Here is a 24,144-nt window from a genome sequence, read left to right on the forward strand (position 1 = left end):
CCCACCAGAAAAGTCCTTTTGGAGACTTTAAAGTGAAATCTTACCAGCATCACAAACTATCTTCTATTAGGTATTTTGCAGAGCTGGTTTTGTTCGGCGGAGAAGTGAGAACTTTGGGATTACATTACCATGTCTTTGGCGCGGTGTGTGGTCTTTGTGTGCAGCTTGTAGCTGTTGAGAATGACTTGTTGGAAGCGTGTGTGCTCTCATCGCTTTCTTTTGTAGAAATTCACAGAGCAACTCCCCAAGTCCTCTCGGCTTTATGGCGGTCTGTTCCCCATGAACCCCAAGCAATTAGTCCCTAATCTCAAGGTAATCATATTTGAGTTAGTGACTTGCTATTGAATTTTATCCACCTGTTTAGCTTTATTTTCACTCTGGGGTGATGTATGGCATTCAGAAATGCATGTTTTATGCATCAATGGAATGTGATTGAATTTAAAGTTAAGAATGGTAAAATTAAGTCACTACTCAATCCACTAGAGACGATCATTATCGGTTAAAGTTTATTGGAATCTTCATAGTCCTCTACTTAGTTGCAGAAGAAATCACATCGTTTTGAAGAATAAAACGACATGTTAATTGACAAATCTTTACATCTCTTCACCAATATAGGCTAAATTAAGTCGTTTTGATCAAGCCTATTTTTTTACTAACTGTAAATTGGTTTATAGCTGGTGCTGTGTTCATATGGGAAATTGTTTTAACTTGTAGTCTTTGTCAACATTTTACTGCACTTAAGGGTCGATGTTTTTAATAAATTAAATTAATAAAGGCAAATTCGGGGTTGAAATAAATGTCTTGCCTAAGTGAATATGGTATTAATGCAGGGTTATTGTGCATTGTTTTAACGGCGCACTCGCGTAACAGAAACATTATTCTACACTGTCAATTTTAGAACTGCGTGCATCCGTCCTATATTCATTAAAGAAATAGTCTAATGTAGAAGTATAGACTAAAACACGAGCTGCTTCTTTCTTTCAAGTCATCATTTACTCTATTTAGTTGACAACAGAAAACTCAATCAAAACAAACACAATAATATACGCAGTGATGTAAATTTAAAAATGCCCTTACGCACGAGGCACACTTGGTGCTGTCCACGGTCCTGAAATAGATAGATAGAAGTCAGCAGAATTATAAACTATTTCCACAAAAGTTGTTCATAATGTGTTCGGAAGCAATCTAAAAATGAAACTTATTTTTTTCCAATCAAGTAATGTAAAGACACTTTGAAGGCAGTTTAATAATGAACTTGCAGAGAGACCAACGCGAGAAAAACAAACACATTCTCTTCTTTTATTTCAAAGCCTGTCTCACTGCTCTTTCGTGAGTTCTTAAACATTTCATTGCTGAAGGCCTGAGCATTCACGTGTATTACAAATAGGACAATTACACAGCAACCGCAATCACCCCCTTTGGTAAATGTTATTGTCAGCTAGCAGCAAAAATCTTTAATTGTCCTACGTTTATCTGCTTCTTCAGTGCATTGTTCAAAAAGCGCAAACGAGGGTCATTTGTGAACTGAAATACTTTGCATGCAAAGCGGAGCACAAGATGCTGTAATACTTGACCTTTCAGCATAATTGTTGCAGGCATGAAATGCAGCATTCAGAGCTCGCTGAGTGGAGCCTTTTCTCGCTCTCTCCCTCTGATGAACAATGCGCATTTTATACGTCTTCGGTGTTCATTTGGCTTTGTTTCTTTTCAAGAAAATGTCTCTGAGACTGGCTGCAATTTATCGTCATTTTAATAATACATACCGGGTAGAGAAAAAGGAATCACATTTCTAGATTTCTCAATTCAATACTTAACAATGGACTTCATTTCCTTCACAGAAAACTTGTAAATTAATGGGGTTTAAAAAAAAAAAAAAAATCAGTTTGACATGACAGGCCCTAAACATAATGATGCTGGATAGCAGGATTTAAACTTCTTAGTAAAGGACACTTAAGGAGACTGAGGCTGCTGGGAATCTACTTTTCAAACTACATGTTGACAAAATGATTTTAAGAAGAATTTTGCAAAATCAGCCCAAAAGTATTTTATTTGGTAACAAAATGGCTGCAATAACTTTTGAAGTGTTATCAATTGAAATTCTTGTATATTCGCTGTGACCTGAGCTCAGGATGCATCAAATGTTGCTAATACTCCAATACCATGAAAAAACAAAGATAAAGTAATCGATCAACATGAAAAAAAAGTATGGATCTATATCAGCATTACCTGAAAGTCATTTTTTGAAAAAGATTGCAATATGCTTACTTTTGGTTATCTATTTTGTTAATTCTACCATATGTATATAGTGTGCTGTATGGCTCCTCATTTTTAACATACAGTTCATAACTTTTGATTGTCATAATAGAGTTTCTCATTTAAAACAGCCTTATGTTATTCGTTGGTGACCCTTATTGTTATCGCAGCCCAATCAGAACAATTTTGCCATAATGGTAAAGAAAAAAATATTTTTATATATTTATAAATCTGTTTCTGCACAATTTAAAACAGTAGAGATGGCTCTGAAGTATTCACAAATAAAGTGAGTTGTAATAAAATGCAAAAATATATAAGATGTGTTTTTGCCACACTGTTTGGTGAGACAAGTTTGCTTAGCTAGACAGAGCTTGTAGATGTGGATCCATCTGCTTTTGGAGTTTTAATGGTCAGAAAGTTCAATTTAAGATCTGTAGGATCTTTAATGAATCCATGAAGAATCAGGGTATCATCAGCATAGAAAATATGCTATGGTGAAGCTGACTTTAGAGAGTTTCTTAAGATAGCAAAAAAACAAGCATGTTAAATCAGTAAAAGATACAGTTGTTTAGGAGAGTATCGTCTGCATATAAAATAAGATACGGTTTAATTTTTGGTTAGATTGCTCCTTAAAAATGTAACTGTGGAATAGTTTTTTTGGAGCAAAACTGTAAATACCAAGTGTGTCTATTAAAGGGAGACATTTTAAGTGAGTATCACTCAGCTATACAGTATGACACAAAGTTGTGTAGAAATTTGGAGATGAAGAGGTCTGGCACACATAAACCCAAAACAGACGTGCATCAATACATTTTATTTAACTCTGTTTCCCTTTATGAGTCATTTCAGTCGTTTTCTATCATTCTCAAATTGTTTATGTCGTTATCTGGCAATAAAAACACCTATTTCCCTGAATAATCAGTTGATTTCTTGAGAAAATGGCCAAAATTGAGTCATCATCACCGATGTGATGTTATCACGAGATACAAGAGATATGTTGGGATCTCAAAAAAACAACTAAAACGTACCTATCACAGTAAAAAGGAGATTTAAAAAAATGTGCTTAGGACTTCTGCATGGCGCCACTGTTTGTTTCCAATATAAATTGGTTTATAAAGAAACAAAAAAAAAACAGAAAAAAATGCATTGCTCACTTTTACAATTGACACCCAATTGTCAAAATCATGTACTGGAAGAGAAATTTAAGGGCATATAAATACTTATAGAATTAAAGTTGTATGGCCCATTCAATGTCTTGCACTCACCACTACAATCTTACAATGAACATTTGTGGGTAGTATTGAGGACAGGGTCAGACCAGGGATTCAAACTACATGAAAAAGGAACACAAACCAACAAATCAGTTATAATGCAAAAGCAAAATATGTGTGCCAACTTTAACATTAAACCTAACTGAGGGGATTTTACATTTGTGAAATTATGATGGCATTACCTAAAATACATTATATTATAGAACATAAATTGAATCATATCTGCACTATGTGCAAAGTGTTGGCATTTATACTCAAAAGCATTTTAGTGGATTGGCTCTCTTACTCTGAACTAATGAGTTACTTCCCTGCTTGTGTCCAACTGAGCTAATAGGAGTGCTTACAGTTTCATCATTCATTTGTGACTGTTGTTGCACTTGTTGTTTTTTTGTTTTTGTTTTTTTCCACTTCTGTCTTGAAATAACCTCAACATTATCAAATAGGATAAAGTGTTCATTTAAGCTTTCTTGTTGGTATTACTGGGACTGTGTGAGTACAATGGATCATGCTGGCCTACATTGGTTCAACTTAAGTTCTTATAGATTTAAAAAAAAAAAAAATCCAAAGCAATTATAGAGTTGTCTGAGTTTGAAGACTAATGACCAATGATGTCTAGATAATATCATGACCTGACAGCAGCAGTGTCTTAAATCAACCATAGCTCAAATCGCTATAATAAATCCTAAATGTGTGCTGATCCCCTCCCAAAAAACAAAAGACTTGTCTGTTCCAAGTTCCAAATTCACAAGCATATTTTAAGCTCAAAAACAAGCAGTAGCCTAATATACAAATTTAGACATTGCATTTTAAAGACTCCTTCCACTTTCATTGAATAAGCTGCTCCTGTTTCAACTGATTTGAGAAATGATCTCAACTGAATATTGTTTATTAGATTCCTAATTTAAACGTTCTGGCTACAAACTGGAAGTGAATCTTATATGCACATCTGAATTGCTTGGTTTTCATCTTTGAAATGTGGACGTTTTAGATTTATAATAATTTAAATGCAAATGTGGATTAGGGTTTGGAAATAGATTTTTTTTTTTTTTTGGGGGGGGGGGGGGGGGGGGGGGGGGGGGGGGTTAAACCTCACTTCATAGAAAGGCCTCTCAAGGATGGAAATTCAAAATTCACTGTGTATTTGAGACCGTGCGCGCCTGCTTACTCGTACTCCCGTTAAACAGACCAATTAAAGGAGACCAGACTAAAGTAGAGCTGTAATGTCTGTGTACAGTCTCAGCAGGAGTCCTTTGGAAACCAACGAGCCATCACTAACCCCGTTAACACCAAACCCTCCACACAGAGCCTGTCCTGCAGGAATAACTTCTCCAGTTAATGAAGGTTCAAAAGTCCAAGGTTCAGTTAATTTAAATACATCTGCATACTGTAAACATGAGGGTACTTCAGGTTTAAAAGATACAATAACCTACTTTTTCTTAAGGGTTAATGGCCATGGCCAGTTTTGATGAGGAAACATTGGTGGAAAGTAACTCGGGTGATTCATGCATTAGGTCTTCTTTGTTAACTTTGCTTTTTATTTCCACTCCAATTTTAGAGGGATTTATTGTATTTGACAGCAAATATAGGTAACTTTAACACGTTTTTTTTAACAAAAATTTAACTTTTGTTGCATGTCTTGATCCTGAAAGGACAACTTGCAGTATAGCCTAAAAGAATAACCTTTTCTGCTCTGAATTAAGGACTTTAAAGAAAAGGTGTATTTTAAGGTATTTGTTTACACGAATTCTGTTTTACTATAGGCTAGGCTTGCCTATGTCTTTCCTTTGAGTCGTTTGCTTTCAATAGCACTTAGGTCCATTTGCGATGAGGATAAACCACCTGCAGCTATGGGCTGACATTTGATTTAATTGCTTAAAATAAGAAATCGTAAAAGTTAGGACATGCTCGAGTTGGACGCTTTGAATAAACCATCCTAAACCATATAGCTAAGCCTCCCTATAGTCAGTCCATTCTTTAATGTGGGTGGGCTTTGTCTCTTCACAGCCTGAAAAAAAAAATTCCTTGAATGTTGTTACAATAAGCAATCAGCTTCCCAAAGGGCAGACATTTGACAGCTTAATGAGTTCAGGCTGCAATCACTCCCAGAAAAGACCCGGTCCAATTTTAACCCGAGCCAAACATAGGCTATAACCGAGCTGAGAAAAGGCAGCTCGTGCATTTAACTCTACATAACCCAGGGTTAACACAAACACAGGGTGGAGGTGGTGGATGTAGGATAGCTAGCCTATATTAAGACCTGTTGAGACCCGCTCGTTTTATTCTGCTTCTCAGAGGGAGGGGGGTGATATTTGCCCCTCTAATGAAATATGTCATTACGAGGAATTCATGTGACACAAAGGGGCGACAGTCAAAAATTGCCCCACTGCTGTTCGGTAATTACATAGTTTACCCTGGCAGCGCCTTCGGGCAGGTGGCTGGTCCATCATGCAAATGGCTTGGCTGTGCCGACATAATTAGCCACCACGAGCCGCTTAAATTAACAATTAGCTAACATGCAATTCTGTGCGCAACGCTTTAGTTCTCTTTTTAGGGCCAATTGTTACTGTATTCCGGTTTCTGAATTGCCCTGTAGGATAGGCCTATGTGGTGTCTTGTGGTCAATTTACAGGCTAAATGGAGGGAATAGTGGGTCCATAACATAATACCTCACAATATGCTGCATCAGAACCAAGTGGTTAACTTTAAATGTGCACTTGTTTTTAAGCATCAAAACCTCAGGGATGTCAAGCCTGTCAGGCAGCTCAGTAAAGAGGAGTCAGGTGTTGGCACCTAAAATGGCAGTTTAGCAGAAAACAGCAGCATTAAGTGAAAGTGAATCAGACTCATTCGGCCACATGCTGCGTGGAAAGGTTCTGCTTTTCTAACCTCTCCACTGATCCCCACCATTGCCTTTACTGCGGCCCACCCACTCTCTCATTATCCCCGCTGCCCTCCGACATGACACGGGAACAAAGTAGACATTAAGCAACATTAAACCCGGAGGATGGGAGTAGTCAGGAACCCGTTATCTGTTAATGAAGGCAAACACATGCGGAGCGATACACACAGAGCGGATAATCAATAGAGGCGCCAGACAAAGAGAATCGGGAAAAAAGGGAAATGCAAATCAATTAGAATCGTTGTTTGCTTTGAAACCGTCGAGTCTATTTCCATTAATTACATGTTCATTAAAAGTAGACTAATTCGTCTAGGCCACACAACAACAACAGTTGTCTCCCTTCTTGTGCTTTTTTTTTCTTTAGAAGTGATGGACAAGACACTGGCTGAAGTCCAAATCCCCTTTTTAAAACATCTAATCTCTCAGTTTGGGACTTCTTGAAGGAAAGCAAATTGGTGAATCTGTTAAAACGTCTGTATTTAGTACCTATCAGAACAGCCTGGTCAAACAATCTACTGTAATGTACAAAAAATAATTAAGAGCAGTTGGTGCAATAGAAGAAAAAACAGGACTGATTTTTCTGTCTCATGGTTTATAGAAAAACCTCCACTTGCATTAGATAGACTGTGCTAGTACCTGTATTGAAGATGTGCCATATATGACCTCTGATGTGAGATGGCCTGCTGTCTCACTGCTTTCTTTGCCTGCTATAAATGTTGCAGATTTTAATGTCCAAATTCACTTTTCGTTGAATCTTTTCTACTGGGTTATTGATTACAAGTATTATAACGCTGTGTACTGTTACTGTTTAGTATTGTTAAACTTGAAAAAGCAGAATAAATTATTCAGCTAAACAAAAGCCTAGGACTCTGTTGAGAGTTATGTTAAAATGTCATGTTCCACCATCATGATCAGTATGCTATCTTATCTCCTGTTTTACACAATCAGAGTTGCTTTCACCAAAGGCCCACAACCTCTTGTTGGTTGCTATAGCATTTTCAAGCACCATTCTGTTAAATCCCAGCCCCCACATCGACCTGCTCTGCACACTTGTAATAAATTATCCTCAAGTGAAACGACAAAAAAAAAAAAGAGCCGGACCAGAGCTGGACAGATCCACTTTGCTGAATCACACCGCATAAATATTTTCATTTTTGTGTGACTTGACCCTCAAAGCTTTTAAACAGTCCATGCATGCGTCTGGGTCTTTCAGAGAGTACCCTTTATAAACCTTGGCATCTCTATGGGCCTACTGTTCCTGCAGCTCTCATCTGCCTGCTGATGACTGATGTTATGCAACCACATTTTGCATCAGCGGTAGACAAAATCTGTAGGAGGCGGCTGGATGCATCTCATGCCGAGCGTCCTCCTCATCCTACAGGCTGAAGTGCAAACACATGCGTCTGGATCAGCAGTGAGAAGAGCCCTGATTTGTTTGATTAATTAAAACATGCTCCCCCAAAAATGCCCCCTAAAAAGCTCACGTTCACAATGCCGCACCACCAAGTTTAGTGGTGAACGAGTGGAAATTTGAATCAGCCTCTTTATTCTATGAGCCCCATCTTTGCCAAATTGAATGCAGATTGAAAATAATTTTTCAGCTCTTGACTTCAGCTATTCACGGTGCTCTGAATTGGTTTTTCTGCTGTCACAGTGCCACACAAATGTAAATAAAAGTCTCCTGAATATGCTTCAAATGATTGTATGGCTGCCAGTAACTGTCTGTGCACAGAGAAATCAAAGATAACACAGTGTTAAGTTACTGTAAATAATTATATTGTATTATGCACAGAATCTTTAACTGATTTTTGACTTGATTGGTTTGTGTCTTTATTTAGAGCACACAAATAAAATAAAAGTTGAATAATTAATGAACAAAAAAAAAGACAGAACTTCAAAAGTGTTTCTTAAAAGTGTTCAAATTTATCAATTATGATAAGTGAATTGCCTTTTCTTGGCTAATATACACTATAGAACATAATCAATCAAACGATACATGATTAAAAGGCCACCAAGACATCTTAATGTTTATATATTAAAGTAGGTTATCCTTATAGAAATACAGCTTTAAGAGTGTATTTATATTAAATTCCTCAATACCAATGTCTTCAACGAATTCTGTGTGCTCACCTCCCTCTGTGGTTTCCCAGTGCAGGACCAGTGCCTGCTGTGTTTTGGCAGGAAATCAATACAGAGGGGGGGAAATCTGCTCTAATCATCTGTACATTTACCATCACAATCAACAATCAAAGCCAAGACCTGAATCTTTATTTGTAGGCCTGAACTGAACAATTTTCCCACTGTGAAAGGCAAGCTAAATTAGAACCCTTGGTTCCTGTTAGCAGCTCTTAATGGCTCTGATTTGTGAACTGCTAAATGAGGTTATGTAAATTGATCCTGAATGTAGGCAGAGGCCCGCAGGTGACAGGTGCAGCAGGCTGAAGGTGGGGGCAGGGATGGTGTCATGAAATGAGGAGGGGGGTTAATACAACAAGATGTATTTGTAGGGCCGCAGGGGGAAAGATTTACAGAGAGCACTGAGACAGACTGACTGAATAGTTAAACATATCAATATTGCACAAGTTTGTTTGTTTGTTGTTGTTTTTACTCCATATATTACACTAATATTCAAAAGGAGTCACTCGGGAAACAGGAAAAAATGGCATTTTGGTAAAATAAATTAAAAATATATAAAAAACTCCTGTGAAACATCCAACTAGATACACATGTACTTTTCTTGAAGTTATATTCTGCTTCTGGATGATAAATAAGGCTTATGGGTTACAGCAGTTTTACGAAATGTAGTTACTACGCAGTCTGTTCAAATGTTGCCATACATCATGTGTGATCAGTTCATAAATATTCAACCTTTTATAACTTATAATCACATGGAAGTACTGCTTACAATAAATTATCAGGATAAATGATCTAATAATCAAAAAATATGTCCTTTTATTTAGGACGTATTCATGCTAGTTCTGACTACATTGTGTAGCCTACTTTTCACCTGAACTCAGCTTTATTTATCTTGCCCCTTTCATACATAAAAACATGCAGCCCAAAGTGCTTCATACAGAAGAGTTTGACTCTAATTTGACACTGTACATTTGAGTGTTTCTGCTAAAAGCCTGCTGCTCAAAAGGGACTTCCAAAAGGTCTCCTGAACAACATCACTTTTCTCTATCCTTTGTTTGCCATCATCATCCGACACAGAAAATCTGTTTTAATCAGCATATCGGGCTCTGGCTGACAGCCATGTTTCCGATGCATCTCCATAGATCTGACTGAGGATGTCATAATAAGAGGACTATCATTATGCAGACTCTCAGGGAAAGACAGCTGAGTGATACCAGCACCCTGACTCACTCATTTCTCCTTAGGCAAGAAGGACTAATGTCTCACAAGTATAGCATAATAATTCTGACATGGGAAGTAGAGATAAGAAGATATGCCTGCACACTTCCTTGAATGCTTCAAAAAGTTTGCATTTATTCTCACTGTATCAATCCGAGGTCTTCATCAGGTGCTCAGGACCTGAAGTTAAAAAAGTTGAGCAACACAAATTCTATTAAAATCAGATTAGTCATTTCAGTCAGAGTTGTAAAAAGTAGACTTCAGACTCCATTCAGACTTGAGGTTTGGGACTCGTACTTACCATCATTTTTACTGTATTTCTGACAAATCATCATTATGAGCTTAATGACATCCTTCCTGTGATGCAGTATGCCATGTGTCACGTCCTTTAGTTTCATTAAACCAAAAGATACTTCAGCTGGACACACTCTCAGTGTCTCGCTTACCTATTCTATCCACTGCCCTTGATAAATATAGGCAAAAAGCCCCCCAAAAAAATGTAAAAATGAAAGAAAGAGGCTACTGTAAATACTACTGTTAAAATATGGCCTAATGCCCCAACAGATGTTCACTATCCATTGTCTTTTAGCGCCTGCTTCCACACAAACAATCTAAATCATAATAAATAATTTTACTTTTCTACCTAAGTACGACTGTTACTGCATGGCTTTTTCTTGTTTCCATATTGTAGTTTGCTAAAAACAAAGAAAGGATTTGAGTGGGTTTCTCTACTTTTTCTAAGGTCAAAAATTAACTTTGAACCTTAGCTTCTCAGCCATGGAGGCTTGTAAGCACTCAGCTTCATCCTCTGATGAAAACTAGCGAAGGCTATCAAATGGGCCTTTCAATGAGCTTCTCTTCAATCCCCACTGGTGCTGACTCCTGTTATCTCACCAGTTTTGCAATTTTACCAGTCTTGTGATGTGTCAGATATGAAATTACTTAAAAAACATGATTCACAGACAATCAAAGAGATGTAATGGAAACCCATCTGAACACAGGTTGGGCCAGATACCTCTTCAGGATTGGACGTGGAGGGACTGAAGTGCTGGTGGCTGTGCATCTTCTTCTTTCTGATCAGAAATAAGGTATGGCAGGAACAGCAGTGTGCATGCAGTGGTAAAAGCGAGTTAATAACTTTATGAGGATCCTTAGCGCTTTGTCCATATCATTAATGCTCTTCATAGTCAGAAGTGGTTTAAAGCAATAACCCGCCTGCCAACCCTTGTGGCTAACTTTCTAAGGAGGCTGCATTACCCAGGAGTGCAGCGTTTCCCTCACATTATCACAGTGAGACTTTTGAGCCGCTGAGTTTGTCTCTCTGCTCACTCTTTTTCTGCTTGGATCTAGTTAGTTTGGGGTTTTCTAGCAACAACAGAGACACATTATTGGAACAAAAAGTAGCAATAGTCCAACTGTTTGCCAGATGATACACCTTTTTGGTTTATAGAAACATTTCAAAAACAATACGCACCCCTGGGTTTTCAATATTCCCAGAGGATGAGTGTTTATTATTCTGTTGATCTCCTGATTTGTCATCTAGAGGCACCAACCAAGTGACATCTTGTTATTTTTATAATGGTCTTAAGCAATTATTTAATTAACTGCAATGAAATTGTAACTATGTTGCTCTCTTAACTATTCTAATGCACATCAACAAGTCTGTTATTCAATTGGGTTAAATCACAGATTTGTGCCTTTTGTACCATCCCTATAGGCTTTATAATGTCTATGCAGTCTTCAATTTTTTTAAATTGCCCTGCTACTTTTTTTGTTTTTATTTGAGGCCAAGTTCAAGACTTCTAAATATTGGCTTCCACCATAAATCCAGGGTGAATAGTTCCCAAAGAATAAATCCAAAGGATTTTGTTGCCATTATTTTAAGTTAAGTGTTTTAACTATTATGTTATTAGAGTACATAGCCATGTAACTTTGTCATCACATTCACACTCCTCTCAGGATAAGTCACAATAACTAATTGAAAACTGTTTATCTTATACTTTATGACCAAATACATGCAATTTTAAATCTCTATCAGTCTAAAATCTGTTGGCTAGCATTGTCATTGTAAACGTTTTAGCACCTCAAAGTTAGCATTTAGCTTAAAGCACTGGTATTTCTGAATACAGCCTCTTGGAGACAGAGCAATTAAATTACCAGGGATTTGGGATTTGGCATTTTATTTGAACCCTCTTTCCAGTGTTTTTCTGTTTGAAATTCTCCTCTTCCAATAAGAGGTGGTTATGAAAGCCGTTGGTTTCTGATTGTAAGGAGCAACATTACATGTTCAGCTGTCATTGGGAGCTTAGGCTTAAGCCCATAGGAAAGGAACACGTTTAATTATTCCCCTCTTAGTTAAACAAGACAAAACCTTCCCTCAGCAATCCACTTGCCTCTCTACATTGTGCGCCCTCTTTCTCCCAACCCTCCTGTCTGGCCTTTACTCTGTCTCATACTCTGTCAACATCATCTGCCGACCGTGGAGCAGACAGGCTCAAAAGCAGACCTTGTTACTTTCCTGCAGGTGGCTGATGTGACTATGGCAAGAGGCAGCAACAATCCCTCTTCACTCACCTCCCTCCTCCTCCACCGCACCACCACCACAACCACAGAATCTCATCGCCTTCACCACACAAACTCCCTCTCTCTGCTGCGACTGCTTTTTTTTTTTTTTTGCCACAGTCGAATTTTCAAAACCAACAAGGATGTCTTTGACTAAATTCCCTCTTTAACTTTTTTGACCAGTCTTTAATAAATTACTGAAAGAAGGTTGTTCTAAGAATACAAACTCAGCAGACTTTTTATAAAGGTCAAACTCAAACAGATCTTCTAAATTGTGTGGTAAAGGAATGTAATATAGCTAAGTAATTTAGCTTTTTGCAGATTTCAATATACTGTACGTCTATAAGAGAAGATTAGATATTTCCTTTTTGAGTATGAATTATGGATTTTTAAATTGTGCAAAATTGTATGGTGCATTTAGGAGCAACCAGTCTTTTTCAGTTGTGCTAGAGTCAAATTGACATACTAAGGTTTGTTTTGTATAATGTGCTACTTAATAATTATTATTGTACATCATTTATAAGCATGTACACTAAGTTTTCAGTCCCCAGGCCTCGATGTTAACAAGACTTTTTAAGATACAAATAAGGAGAGAAAAAGGACAACAACACAAATAAAGGAGAACTCAGCTCAAAACAAGACACAGCAAAGAACAAAGCACAATGTGCCATATTTAATTAATGAAATGTGACACATTGATAAAGATGGTCCTCCTTAATATACTTTAAGAAAAATTAACTTCTCTTTGACAAAAACCTTTATTTGAAAAAAAAAAATCACTTTTTTTTATTTGATTTGTAAAGGGACCATGTACAATATTAAACATAAATGTTTCCATATGATGCATTGTGAGAGAGTTAGCTTCGAGCTAGTTTACATCTGCAATCCCTCGGCAGGTCACAATTAATTACGTCTGGTCTTTTGCATTTAAACTAGATAAATTATAACTAAAAGAGCATGAAGTGACATTCAAAAACTAAAACTCTTTCCACAAATTTGGTTAAGAAAAAAATAATACAGCCTTAAGTAAAATATCACCAAGTCATTTGGCTTTTCTAAGCACCTCCAATCAAAATTATTGCTGGTTTAAAAAAAAAAAAAAAAAATTATAATCACAGCTTTCTGGTCTGCAGCCAGGCAAATTAAATGAGCAGTTTTTTAATTTCTGAGCTCTCGCTGTGTGGGAACATTCAGCATAGCTCAGCATGTCAAACCATGTCAAGTGTTACAGTTCCCTTCCTGTTTCAGAGGGAAAAATATCACCTCGGAGATGAATTCAACTAAAAGGCTTGTCTTCAGACCCCTTCCTAAAATGATTAACCCTTCTAGAGAGCATTATTCCGCTCTGAGTGGATGTGCTTTCTCATTGCCTATAATTGTTATTTTTCTGTTGTTGCCCTCATCAGTCTCTCTCCTCATTATATGAAAAGAAGGAAAAATGTCTGAATAGAGGAGGGAGATTTTCCCACAGTCACTCAGCTCAGAAAAATACGCCATTGTCGCCAGGTTCACGTCCCAATGCCCTGCTGCACAGTCTGCAGGGTCCAAGGGACAATGTTCTTAGAATTGAATGACCATTCTTCCTCCTGTTTGACAGGTAATTGATGGAAAATACAGTTAAATGTAGCTACAAATCTCACATTTCAGTTTGCAGGTGGCCAGTTGTTTCCCGTGTGACTGCAGGTATAAATCAGAGTGTAAATCTTGTGAGGATACAATTTAATCAAAGTTGTATAGTTTTAAGAGGCATAGACTATACTTATTTCTTGGCACTATGTATCTTCAATTTGAGCACAAATAAAAAAAACTCAGTATTAAATTAGTAGTCATGCTGTTGTGTGAAACTTGTGCAGGAAAGACACCGAGCCAGTATTTCTCTCAATAGGAACAAAGTGGCATTTTATTATACAAAACCTCTCCAAGTCAACTCTACAACTATGAACTTTAAAATAGTGAATGAAGAAAACCTGATAACAATTACATGTAATCCACAAAATGAGACATTAAAACTAAGAGGAAATAAATAAAACATATTAAAAAGTGATACAAGTGAGTGACTTATCCCTTCCTACTATAAAAAAAAAGGGAAAGAAATGCTGGCTGGTCTCCTCCACATGCATTCACAAAATCCCATTGGTTATTTATCATTGATATAAGAAGTTTGGATATTTCAGTGGCCAGGTTGCATGATGCTAAAGAGGAAACTTGTGTAGCCCAATGCAAAATATTAGAAATCATGTAAATTGATGTATCATAATGGCTCTTTGGCATCCCTTTTTCTTAGCTTTCCATTTATGTCTTTCTTATTCCCCCCATCATCATTAGTTTGGTTTCACATTGTTGTTGTTGTTTTTTTATTGACCTCACTAATTAAGGCAATCTAATCATTAATTGAGTTTGTATAATGAGAGCCATTTATTACTTGATTGTAAATGGAAATTTTATTTTTATTTTTATAAAAAGTGGTCAAATTAGAGGTAACCTGAATAAAAAAAAAGTGACTTTAAGTTTGGTTGTTCAGCTGAGGTCAGGTATGTTTGCTTGTAATTAAATATCTGACAGTGACTAAAGCTTTTATGAATATCTGAATTGACCATTTTAATCTTTTAGGTTTAAAGAAAAAGGCAACTTATGATGCTGTTATGATAGCAGGATTTGCAATTAGAGCAGGCATTAATTGGGTTCATTTACTTTAGTGAACTGTGGTTGCAAGTTTGCAATTAAGAATCAGTTCGGAACACAATTAAAAAACGGCCACATATAATTTCGTATAAAAACATAAAGTTAAACTTTGGGAGTAAATGTCAAACTGAGCTAAATAAAGTTAAATTAATTATCAAGATACGTTTAATCGTAGTTATTACATTTAGCTTTATATCATGTCTGTTCATATTTTTTATATTTACAATCTCAGTCGGTTTTGTGATTGCGCGCATGCGTGTGTGTGCGCGTGTGCAGCTTTGCTTGCTCTCATCCCCTGGATGCTTACACGCACGCGGTCTCCTTTTAACCAATCAGCGGGCAGAATCGAGCAGCGCAATGGCGGAAACAAAGAAGACGAGTGGAAATCCTCCTGCTCCAAATGAATCCAGTAAAATGTCCAGCAGCTACAGGGACTGTGTGTGTGCGGTTTTGAAGCTTTTCGCAGACTTCGGGAAAGAGGTTGGTTTGCATTGTATTGAGTCACGTGGACCGCACGTGACGCTTTCTTCAGTCCGTGACGCTAGCTAGCTCCATGCTAATGTTTTTAGCATCCGTGTGTTGCAGGACCTTTGAGATAACTCTCTCCTCTCTCTTCAGTCATGCATCGCTACTTAATATTCAGGCAGCGTTTTTTTCACAACCCAGCTGAAGCATTGCAAACATGCTATTATGGCCGAAACATTTTTATTTTAATTTCGACAATGTTAGAGTTATGCGTCTACACGGCTTCGTCTCAATAGTTAAAACAAATCCACGAAGAGCATTTTAATCTGTTCTTTCCTTACATTTTACTTGTCATTTTTCTCAACTACAGAAATACATATTATAATGAATGCACACTTAGAATGTTCTTTTGAATACATTATAAGGGACTTGTCATTAAAGCTCCCCTTTCTCTTGTAAGGAAATATAGGTACACAATGTAATAACCAGTATTTTATTACTTTACATTTTAAAATGAATTTATCTGAATAAAGCCCATTTTGCAGTTGCTTACTTCATCATGTGTACAGACATGTATCCTAAGATGTGATACTGTCATCTTCTTGTCGCTGGGATCAAATGTGTGTGATTCATTTTAGGTCAACAACTAATCAAATCAAGTATTGTACACTTTAGTGTGAAAATCAATTTTTTTTTTTAGACTTTTAGTAATCCATGTTAAACACTGAATCTGTTGTGCTGTAACATCCAAGGCAGCTTACTTACTTTGTGTTGTCTTCTTGTAGCTCAAAGTAGGAGATGCTTCTCTGAGGATAGAGGTCGATGTCGACGCTGTGGATCTGTCCTCATCTTCTAGTGCTCGTGTTTACAACAGTTTGCAGGAGCATATCATCAAGTTACAGGTGAAGTAGCAACATACTGGAAGATTTATGAATTTTAAGAATTGATTTGTTTTTATTTGTTTGTTAGGGACAGTGTATGTTAATGAACAACTGCAATGATTACAGCTTTAAAAAAGACAGCCAGATTATAGCAGAAGTGCTAGTTTCCATCTGTTGTCCCAAGGCAGGTAACAGAGAAAGACACATTACAAATACAAAAGGCACAAGTGACATAGAGGTTAACAGTTTAAGGAGGTCACAGACTTGTTTTTCTTTTATCCACTGTTTGAGGTGTGTTTTAAAGCTTGCATATGTTTGTAAGTCTTTTATTTTGAGAGGGAGAATATTAACATATTTAATTCATTTGACGGACAGAACAGTATGTTCACAAGTACTTCATCTTTGTGAGACCTAACCTGGCTGTTTTATGCTCTAGAGGTTAAATGGGTTTGCACTAATGACTTATAAACTTGAGATTTTTTTTTTATTAAATGTTTTTTTTCTCCTTAAGGGTGTATTTTGACTTTGTGTTTTATCATTATTATTTTACAGACTGTTTCAGAAAGTTTAAAAGCACTGGTGGATGCTGAGGCATCATCTACTAAAGACAAAGCATCAAACGATGCTGTCACCTCATCGTCACTCACGGAGCAGACGTCTGCACTGCCTGAGCATCATCCTCCAGGCTCAGACTCTGTAGATAGCAAGACGGCGCCCGATGACATCATGGTTCAGATCAGAGCCAGGAAGTCAGAGGTTGGTCTCAGTCAGCAAATCTGTCAGCTGTTAAGGCAGTGACATTTGTGGAGGCCTCTTTACTCTCCCTCAAGCAAATGAATAATCATAAGTAATTGCTCCCGGGGATGTGCACATGACTTGCTACGGTGAAGCAAATCCTTGATGGGGATCTGATAAGCCGAGTTCAGCGCAGAATAAGGGGTTCTTTAGTGCTGGGGCCGGGTAGAACAGACCACATTGCTGGAGGGTTTTGAGAGAGAGCCAGGTCCTTGATGGTTTATGAAGTGGATGCTCATTACTCTGAGATTGCATGTGGATGAAGGACAAGAGGCCCCCATTCTGTTGTGCATTTATTTTGGTAGCCAAGCAAACAGTATTCATATTCTATCATGGGATGATGACATGCAATTCAACTTTTTTTTGGCTACCTGGGAAAATGTCTTACTAAATCTTTCATTGCATGTAAATTGCTTCACGCCGTTTACCACAGATCACAACACTTTAGTCGGAAAAATCCACCTCATTGGATTCTTTACACCCATCAATAACTCATCAATCCATTGTATCTTATTATCTGTGCTGTCTCTCTATTTTAACCCGTAGATTGAGCGAAGAATATCTGCATTTATGGAACGCAAGCAGATGGAGATCAATGAAAACAATGTGCGCGAGTTTTGCAACGTGATCGACTGCAATCAGGGTGAGAATGGGAAAGAGGTTGGGGGCAGGGTGGAGAGGGAGCCTGCACACAGATTGCCAATGTTTGGGAGAGAGCTGATTTCCACAGGCGAGAGGTCAGGCTGAACTGCTCCAAGAGTGGGGCTGAAGTAGCTAACACACTCGGCCTCAACACAACCAGCTTTGTCCAGAAAAACACGAGGCAGAGGGCCTTTTTAAAAATCAAAGCCTGTGGGAGCCACCAGCTATAAAAATCAGGACACACTAATGGCTATAGATGCAGTATGTGTGTGTGTTTTATTTTACATTACTCATTGCTTTTACATTCTTGATACAAATTTAAAATCCTTTTCTTTGTAGAAAACAGCTGTGCCAGAACGGATGCAGTTTTCACACCATATCCAGGTTTTAAAAGCCACGTTAAAGGTAAGAAAATAAATATGCTCCACTAATATCGACGTGACCTTTCATAACGGCTTTATTTCACTTTCACTTGAAAAATCTCTGTAGAATATCACACATTTTGACTGTGTATTTTGTCCGTTGTCCTTAGAGAGGATGTTAGTTTTTTCACCTAAAGGAGGTAAATCATCTTGAATTTATTTGGAGTTTTCTTTTCAGGTGTATTCTTTTTGTGTTTTATAACTTACAGTGAAGCAAACAAACAAAATTCTCCTCGATGGTTCTTCTGATCAAACTGCCAAACTTTATTTGTGCATTGAAAAGATCTTCATGTGTGACGTTAATAAAATCTTGTGAAGGAACCAGTCATATGTAGTCAGCTGTATTAATCCCTCTTGGGTAAAATTGTTTTGGATATAGATTTACCATTAAACATGACATTGACATTATTCTAACTCTCTATATAAAATGTGAAATCTGCTCCAAATAATCAAGTGTCTGAAAGCATCAAACTATTCAAGCCCTGAGTGCGTCCGCACAATAAATGGTTTTGACTTCAGTGTACAGCTCTGAGCTGGTTGACCAGATTCTCCCAAACATGAGCCGACACAGTGAAGACTCTGATGTAATATTTAACTAAATTAACCCTGTAGGTGATTTCTAATCATTTACTCATACGTGCACTGTTTGATCTCACTACTTGTTCTGGGGATTCTGGGTGTTTTTTTTAATTGTATTTACTTAGATGATTAAGATTTAAGTCAGTTATCAGTTTTTTTATGTATCATAAGCAATACCTCATGTACAATGAAAAAGAGCAAGAACGTACAATAGAAGACAAACACATTTTTAACTCGATGCAAAATATTTGGTATCTTTTATATACAGTATATGTATGTATGGTTTGATTATTTCAGTTCGATTTAAAGACAACTCTTCAGTACTTTCGTTTAGGGGGGAAAGTAATCCTGTTTTCATGTCTGCTTGCTTTTTAGAGTTCATGAAGATAAATTCAAAGATTTCAGATTAATCTCTGCACATTCCTCTAAGAATCTGTACACTCTGAACTTGGCTTTAAACCTTTATACCAAACATGTAACTGGTCTCGTCTAGTATCTGCTTCTGTTTACATGTTCTGATTCTTTTCCCCCACTTAGTTACGCGGGTGGTGAACACGTACGGGCCCCAGACTCGGGGAGGTCAAGGAGAGGCCGGGGAGCAGCAGAGGGGGCCCCCGCTGCCAAGAGACTGTGGAAATGCAGCCATCGAAGAACGACTACACAACATCGAGACTCACCTGAAACTCCCAACAGGTGAGAGGGTCACACCTCTTTAAACCTGCGTTCAGTATATTATCAGTGTTTCTGTGATGGATAGGATACAATAAAGGTAACTCGCTGAAAAGTACATGTGAAAATACCTGATACGAGCTGTGTGACATTAACTGAGCAACCTTTTTATCACGACCCTGCTTCTCTTAAACACTTACACATAATCATGACTTATAATCTCCGCCCTTCAGCTGTTTAATTTTTTAATTTCAATGATCACTTACCAGGCCGTTTAACAACTGTTTTTATTCCTTCAGCCGGCCCGGTTCCATTGAGTGTGTACCAGCGACTAAAGAAGCTGGAGGATCGTATTCTGGAGTTGGAGGGACTCTCACCAGAGTACTTCCAGTCCACGGTGAGGCTCGTGACTGTGAAGTAGATCCATTGAAAGCCACTTAATAATCATTAGTCAGTGTTCAGTCAGGATTCATACTCAGGCCTTACAGTAATGGATGTGATTTCAGCCATTGAATGTCTTTTAGTAGTGTGCTATTTTAAATGATGTCATTAATTTTGCAAAGATTAAAGATGATGAACCTATCAGAGTTCATCGTCACTGATGTCTAAATCCGAATGAGAGCTCAGTTCACATTCAGAGGTGATGAGATGCAGTCAGACGCAGGCACACAGGATCTTTGAACAGGTTTGTGTTACTGTGGGTTAGTTTGTCACAATAAACCTCGACATTACAGGAATCAGTTATATCACCAGTCAGCTTTGCTGTTCTAGTCGTCTGAAGTATTATCTCTAATATAAGGTGTGAAACTTCAGCGTGATACACTTGATTGTTCACAGTTGCTTTGCTTCTTTTATTCCTTGATTTGATTTCTTCTTTTTCTCTGCTTTCTCTTCCTCTTCGATTATTTATCAGAAGTTTTGTTCACGTTCAGTGTTGCTCTCCAGCGGTTTCAGAAGTATTTCAGAGAATCTGTCACCCAGTATCAGAGAGAACTCCTTGACAGTGTTTTTGGTTGTCCCATTTCACACGCTCTCCGTTAGTTTGTCTCCGTTTTTTTTTTTTTTAATGTGTGTGATTTGGATTAAAGTTGTGTTGTTGGAGGCTAATCTTGTTGAAATGAAATCTGCTTAGTGAGCGGAGTCTGTGGGTGATGCTAATGGGATTTCCTGATGTGCACTGATACTTGAACACTCCTCACTCCTCGAGTTACACTTAAGTTAATTGGAGTAAAAAAATGCACCGTGTTTGGTTAGATTCCCTCTAACTTTCAGGTCAGTGCAGAAAAGCTCACTTGAGACGGGCTGACTTCTCAGCACACTGTGCTTTTTATAGACGCCCAGTCTCAAAAAGATGGCTGTAGGTGATTTACTGCACGTCATGTTCGACCTCACATACTCGAGCAGTCACACAGACTCTAACTTCCCACGTTGAAGGAGTCTGTCCGGCGTGTTTCGTTATCTGAGTAAGTGTGCTTAAGATGCTGCATGTCTCTTCACGCTGGTATTTCTGAGCGCAGCATGCTGCTTCTGTGAGTATGCTGCTCTCCATCTGGTTTTGACTCACTGCATGTTTGTTTGAGCAGTGCAAGAGATGTCGAGTGTCTTTGAATAAACTGATGGGGTCTTTTATATTCCGAGTACCACTTTTTCCCCCCCCCTCTATGGCAATTTCTGAAAATACTGTAGTTTGGTGTTTACTGAAGAACGTTTTAACACTGAACTGTAGAAGGAGGCTCCCTTACAAATTGTGCAGATTTAAAGCGACTAATCCACATTATTTCAGCTTCAGTCAAAGGTGAGGGTTAAAACACGATTCTATCAGCGGGGGGGGGGAATCACCTGAGATAAGATGTGACGTAAAGAAACAAGGCAGAAGAAGTGAGATTATTTTCCTTTACATCAATGCTATGTGTTTGTGTAGTCCGATGGAGTGACAACATCAACAAAAGAGCGGGGACATACTGAGGTAACGCAGCAGTTTAACTCTGAGCACAGAGATCGTAGAGGTGGCGTGTAGACACTATGCACCGTGCAGCAGTCACAGTAACGTCTCTCCCTCCTTTTGGCTCGAGGTGAAGTCTCTCCGGGGAATTTTCTGATGCATTCTCACATCTGACCACTCGGACCTGCTGTGGGAAAAAAAAGTAGGGGGTCTGAGAGGAGAAATTCCGGGTGAAGTCCGAGCAAAATAAATTGGCTGTTTGTATTCGCGAAATATCCAGAGCGTTTCAGAAGATTATACTCGACCTAGTGTGATAACGGTATAACAGTTCTCAAAATATAATAAAGGGAAACTCACCTTGAAATTAAGTGAATACGTACATGCCTCACTTTATTGATTCTCCTACATTCAATCAAACATCAATTCTTGTTACTGTGTTCACATTTTAAAGTGTCCTTGGGTTCCTGGAAGCTGCTGTATAAATTCAAGCTTTTGTTATTTAAAGTAGCGTAATTCATATATTCTGTGTCACTGTATTGGCTTTGTTTTCTGTTGTCTTATACAAGATTTCTCAGAAAAAGTTTGTTGTGTGTAAAGGTGAATTCTTTGTTTCACATCAGCTGGATTAATGAAAAGCAAAAAATCATTTTGTTTCAACGTCGCCGAGCACTTTCAGAATGGTACAAACCAAAACGCGCTCATGTGTACTTTTGTTCTTTCTCATGTTTTAGAGCCTCGCTCACAAGAGACCAAAGACGACTCCCGCTCAGGTTTGTGGTCGTTGCTACTTTTCGCTGCACTATGTAAGAGGGGTTCAACGTATTTGGAATCGATTGATGAGTTGTTTTTTTTCTAACTCTCTCTCTCTCTCTCTCAGGCGTGCAGTCTGACGGAGCTGGATGAGAAGATCAGTGCAGTGAAAGCAGCACTGATGAAGAGAGCCACTGATTTCAGGCCTGCATATGGAACTGAGTGTCCTTTGTGACGCATCCACAAACCAATGCACCAAGTAAAACATCTCTATCAGTGTCTGTCAGCCACATCACTTTATATTAACATGTCATCTCTGTCACAGACCAACACTTCATGTCCTCTTTATAGTTTTGTAATGAGCAGAAATGTAAGTTCTCTGTAAATAAAGGTATTTGTTTCTTCATGAGCTCCTCATTGACTCGTCATTCAATCTTTCACTCAACACTTCAGCTAATAACTTTGATGTGCACTCTGATTTTTTAAATTTTGATTTAGACATTTTCTGCTTTTATTGGAGAGACAGGACAGTGAATAGAGTCAGAAAGAGAGAGAGAGCGGGAAATGAGCCCCAGGTCAGATTCGAACCCCAGCCGCCCGCCTAGAGGACCACTAACCACTGTTCCACCATCGCGCCCCCCTTATTGTTTCTTTATTGTTAGAGAAATAGTTATACATCTTTTGAGTCTTTATATTAATTACTAACACTATTCCATTTTCTAACCTGATTTATGGTTTATTTATTTGATTTGATTTATTTAAAAAAAAAAGTCTAAGCTTTAACAGCTAATAGTCCAAAGCCGAAGCGATTAAAGTTTCCATCAAACCAGCTCCATTATATATTTGAAAAGCTCATCTCTCTGAATGGATGATCAATTGAAGCTGATTCATTTTCCCCCCCAAAAAAATCAATGAAACGCTTCTCTGTAATGGATAATAAAAGAATCTGAATTACAACTTCGAAGAAGAAAATAGATGTATTAAGTTGATTTAACTTTAATGTCGAGTAATGCAGTGATTTTGTGTGTGTGTGTGTGTGTGTGTGTAAATTGAGATGATTCTGCGCAGGCACCTGATTTCTCTGCCTGACTGCTGTGTGACGATGATCACCTCTAATGGTTGTCATTATAGCAAATGACCTGATTACTGCAGCTCTGTTTGGAACACATATCATAGACCCAACAAACCGGTTTTAAATAGGACGCCGCTGCGTTTGACACTGTGACATGTTTATAAAAGGCTTTCACATAGTGAGATTTAACTGAGAGAGCGGGAAATGCATGTTATATTTATTGTTCTGAACCTGTGAATGATCGAGTTTATATGTATTATATACTGTTTGCACGGTGGTGGTTTTCTTTTGTAGCTGGTGAAGATGGAGCTGCTTCATTCTGAGTCAAGACTTTCAAGAGACTTTCTATTAAATTTTACACCTTCTGTCCTCAGAATTAAAATGAAAGCATGTTACTGTCTCATTGATCTAAAAGCCAAATGTATAAATGTGTTTCAGCAGCTCCATGTTCACTCTTCATTTTTGTTCAAATGATAAATCTTAAAGACAGGTTGAGTCTTAAACGTTGTATTCAATGATCCTAACATATGTCCTAGGTTAGGTTAGGTGGTGTTTATGAAGTTGAAAATTGTGCTTTTTTTTCCCCTTCTTTTTTTAAAAATATTTTTCTTTACAGGGAAAAAGACTATTTTTTTCTGCACTTGAAATACAAACGTTGCATAAAAATACCTTGAAATTGTAATAAGTTGTGATACTTGAGTAAATGTACCTGCTGAGCAAGGCTGTCCTTTTGAGCCAAATTTTTAAAGTAGAGAAAAGCAACAAGTTCCTAAACAACAGAACCACTTTTTTTTTTCCCAACCTTAAACTCTTATAAACTGATAAAAAAAAAAGTGTTTGAAGCAGCTACCTTGACCAGGTCATGGACGACTGAATAAAAGCAGACAGACTGTATTTTAGAGCCAC

General features: G+C 37.8%; 1 protein-coding gene across 1 annotated transcript; it reads left to right on the forward strand.

Moving 5' to 3' along the window:
• The first annotated feature begins 15,315 nt into the window (after window positions 1-15,315).
• mbip (MAP3K12 binding inhibitory protein 1) lies at window positions 15,316-22,572 on the forward strand. Its single transcript, XM_079369634.1, has 9 exons — window positions 15,316-15,501; window positions 16,272-16,388; window positions 16,920-17,123; window positions 17,709-17,805; window positions 18,144-18,209; window positions 19,343-19,498; window positions 19,774-19,871; window positions 22,148-22,186; window positions 22,294-22,572. The coding sequence occupies exons 1-9, from the start codon at window positions 15,379-15,381 to the stop codon at window positions 22,399-22,401; spliced, it is 1,008 nt and encodes a 335-aa protein (XP_079225760.1). The 5' UTR covers window positions 15,316-15,378; the 3' UTR covers window positions 22,402-22,572.
• The last annotated feature ends 1,572 nt before the right edge of the window (window positions 22,573-24,144 follow it).

Source organism: Symphodus melops (assembly GCF_947650265.1).
Source record: "Symphodus melops genome assembly, chromosome: 19".
Classification (NCBI taxonomy): domain Eukaryota; kingdom Metazoa; phylum Chordata; class Actinopteri; order Labriformes; family Labridae; genus Symphodus; species Symphodus melops.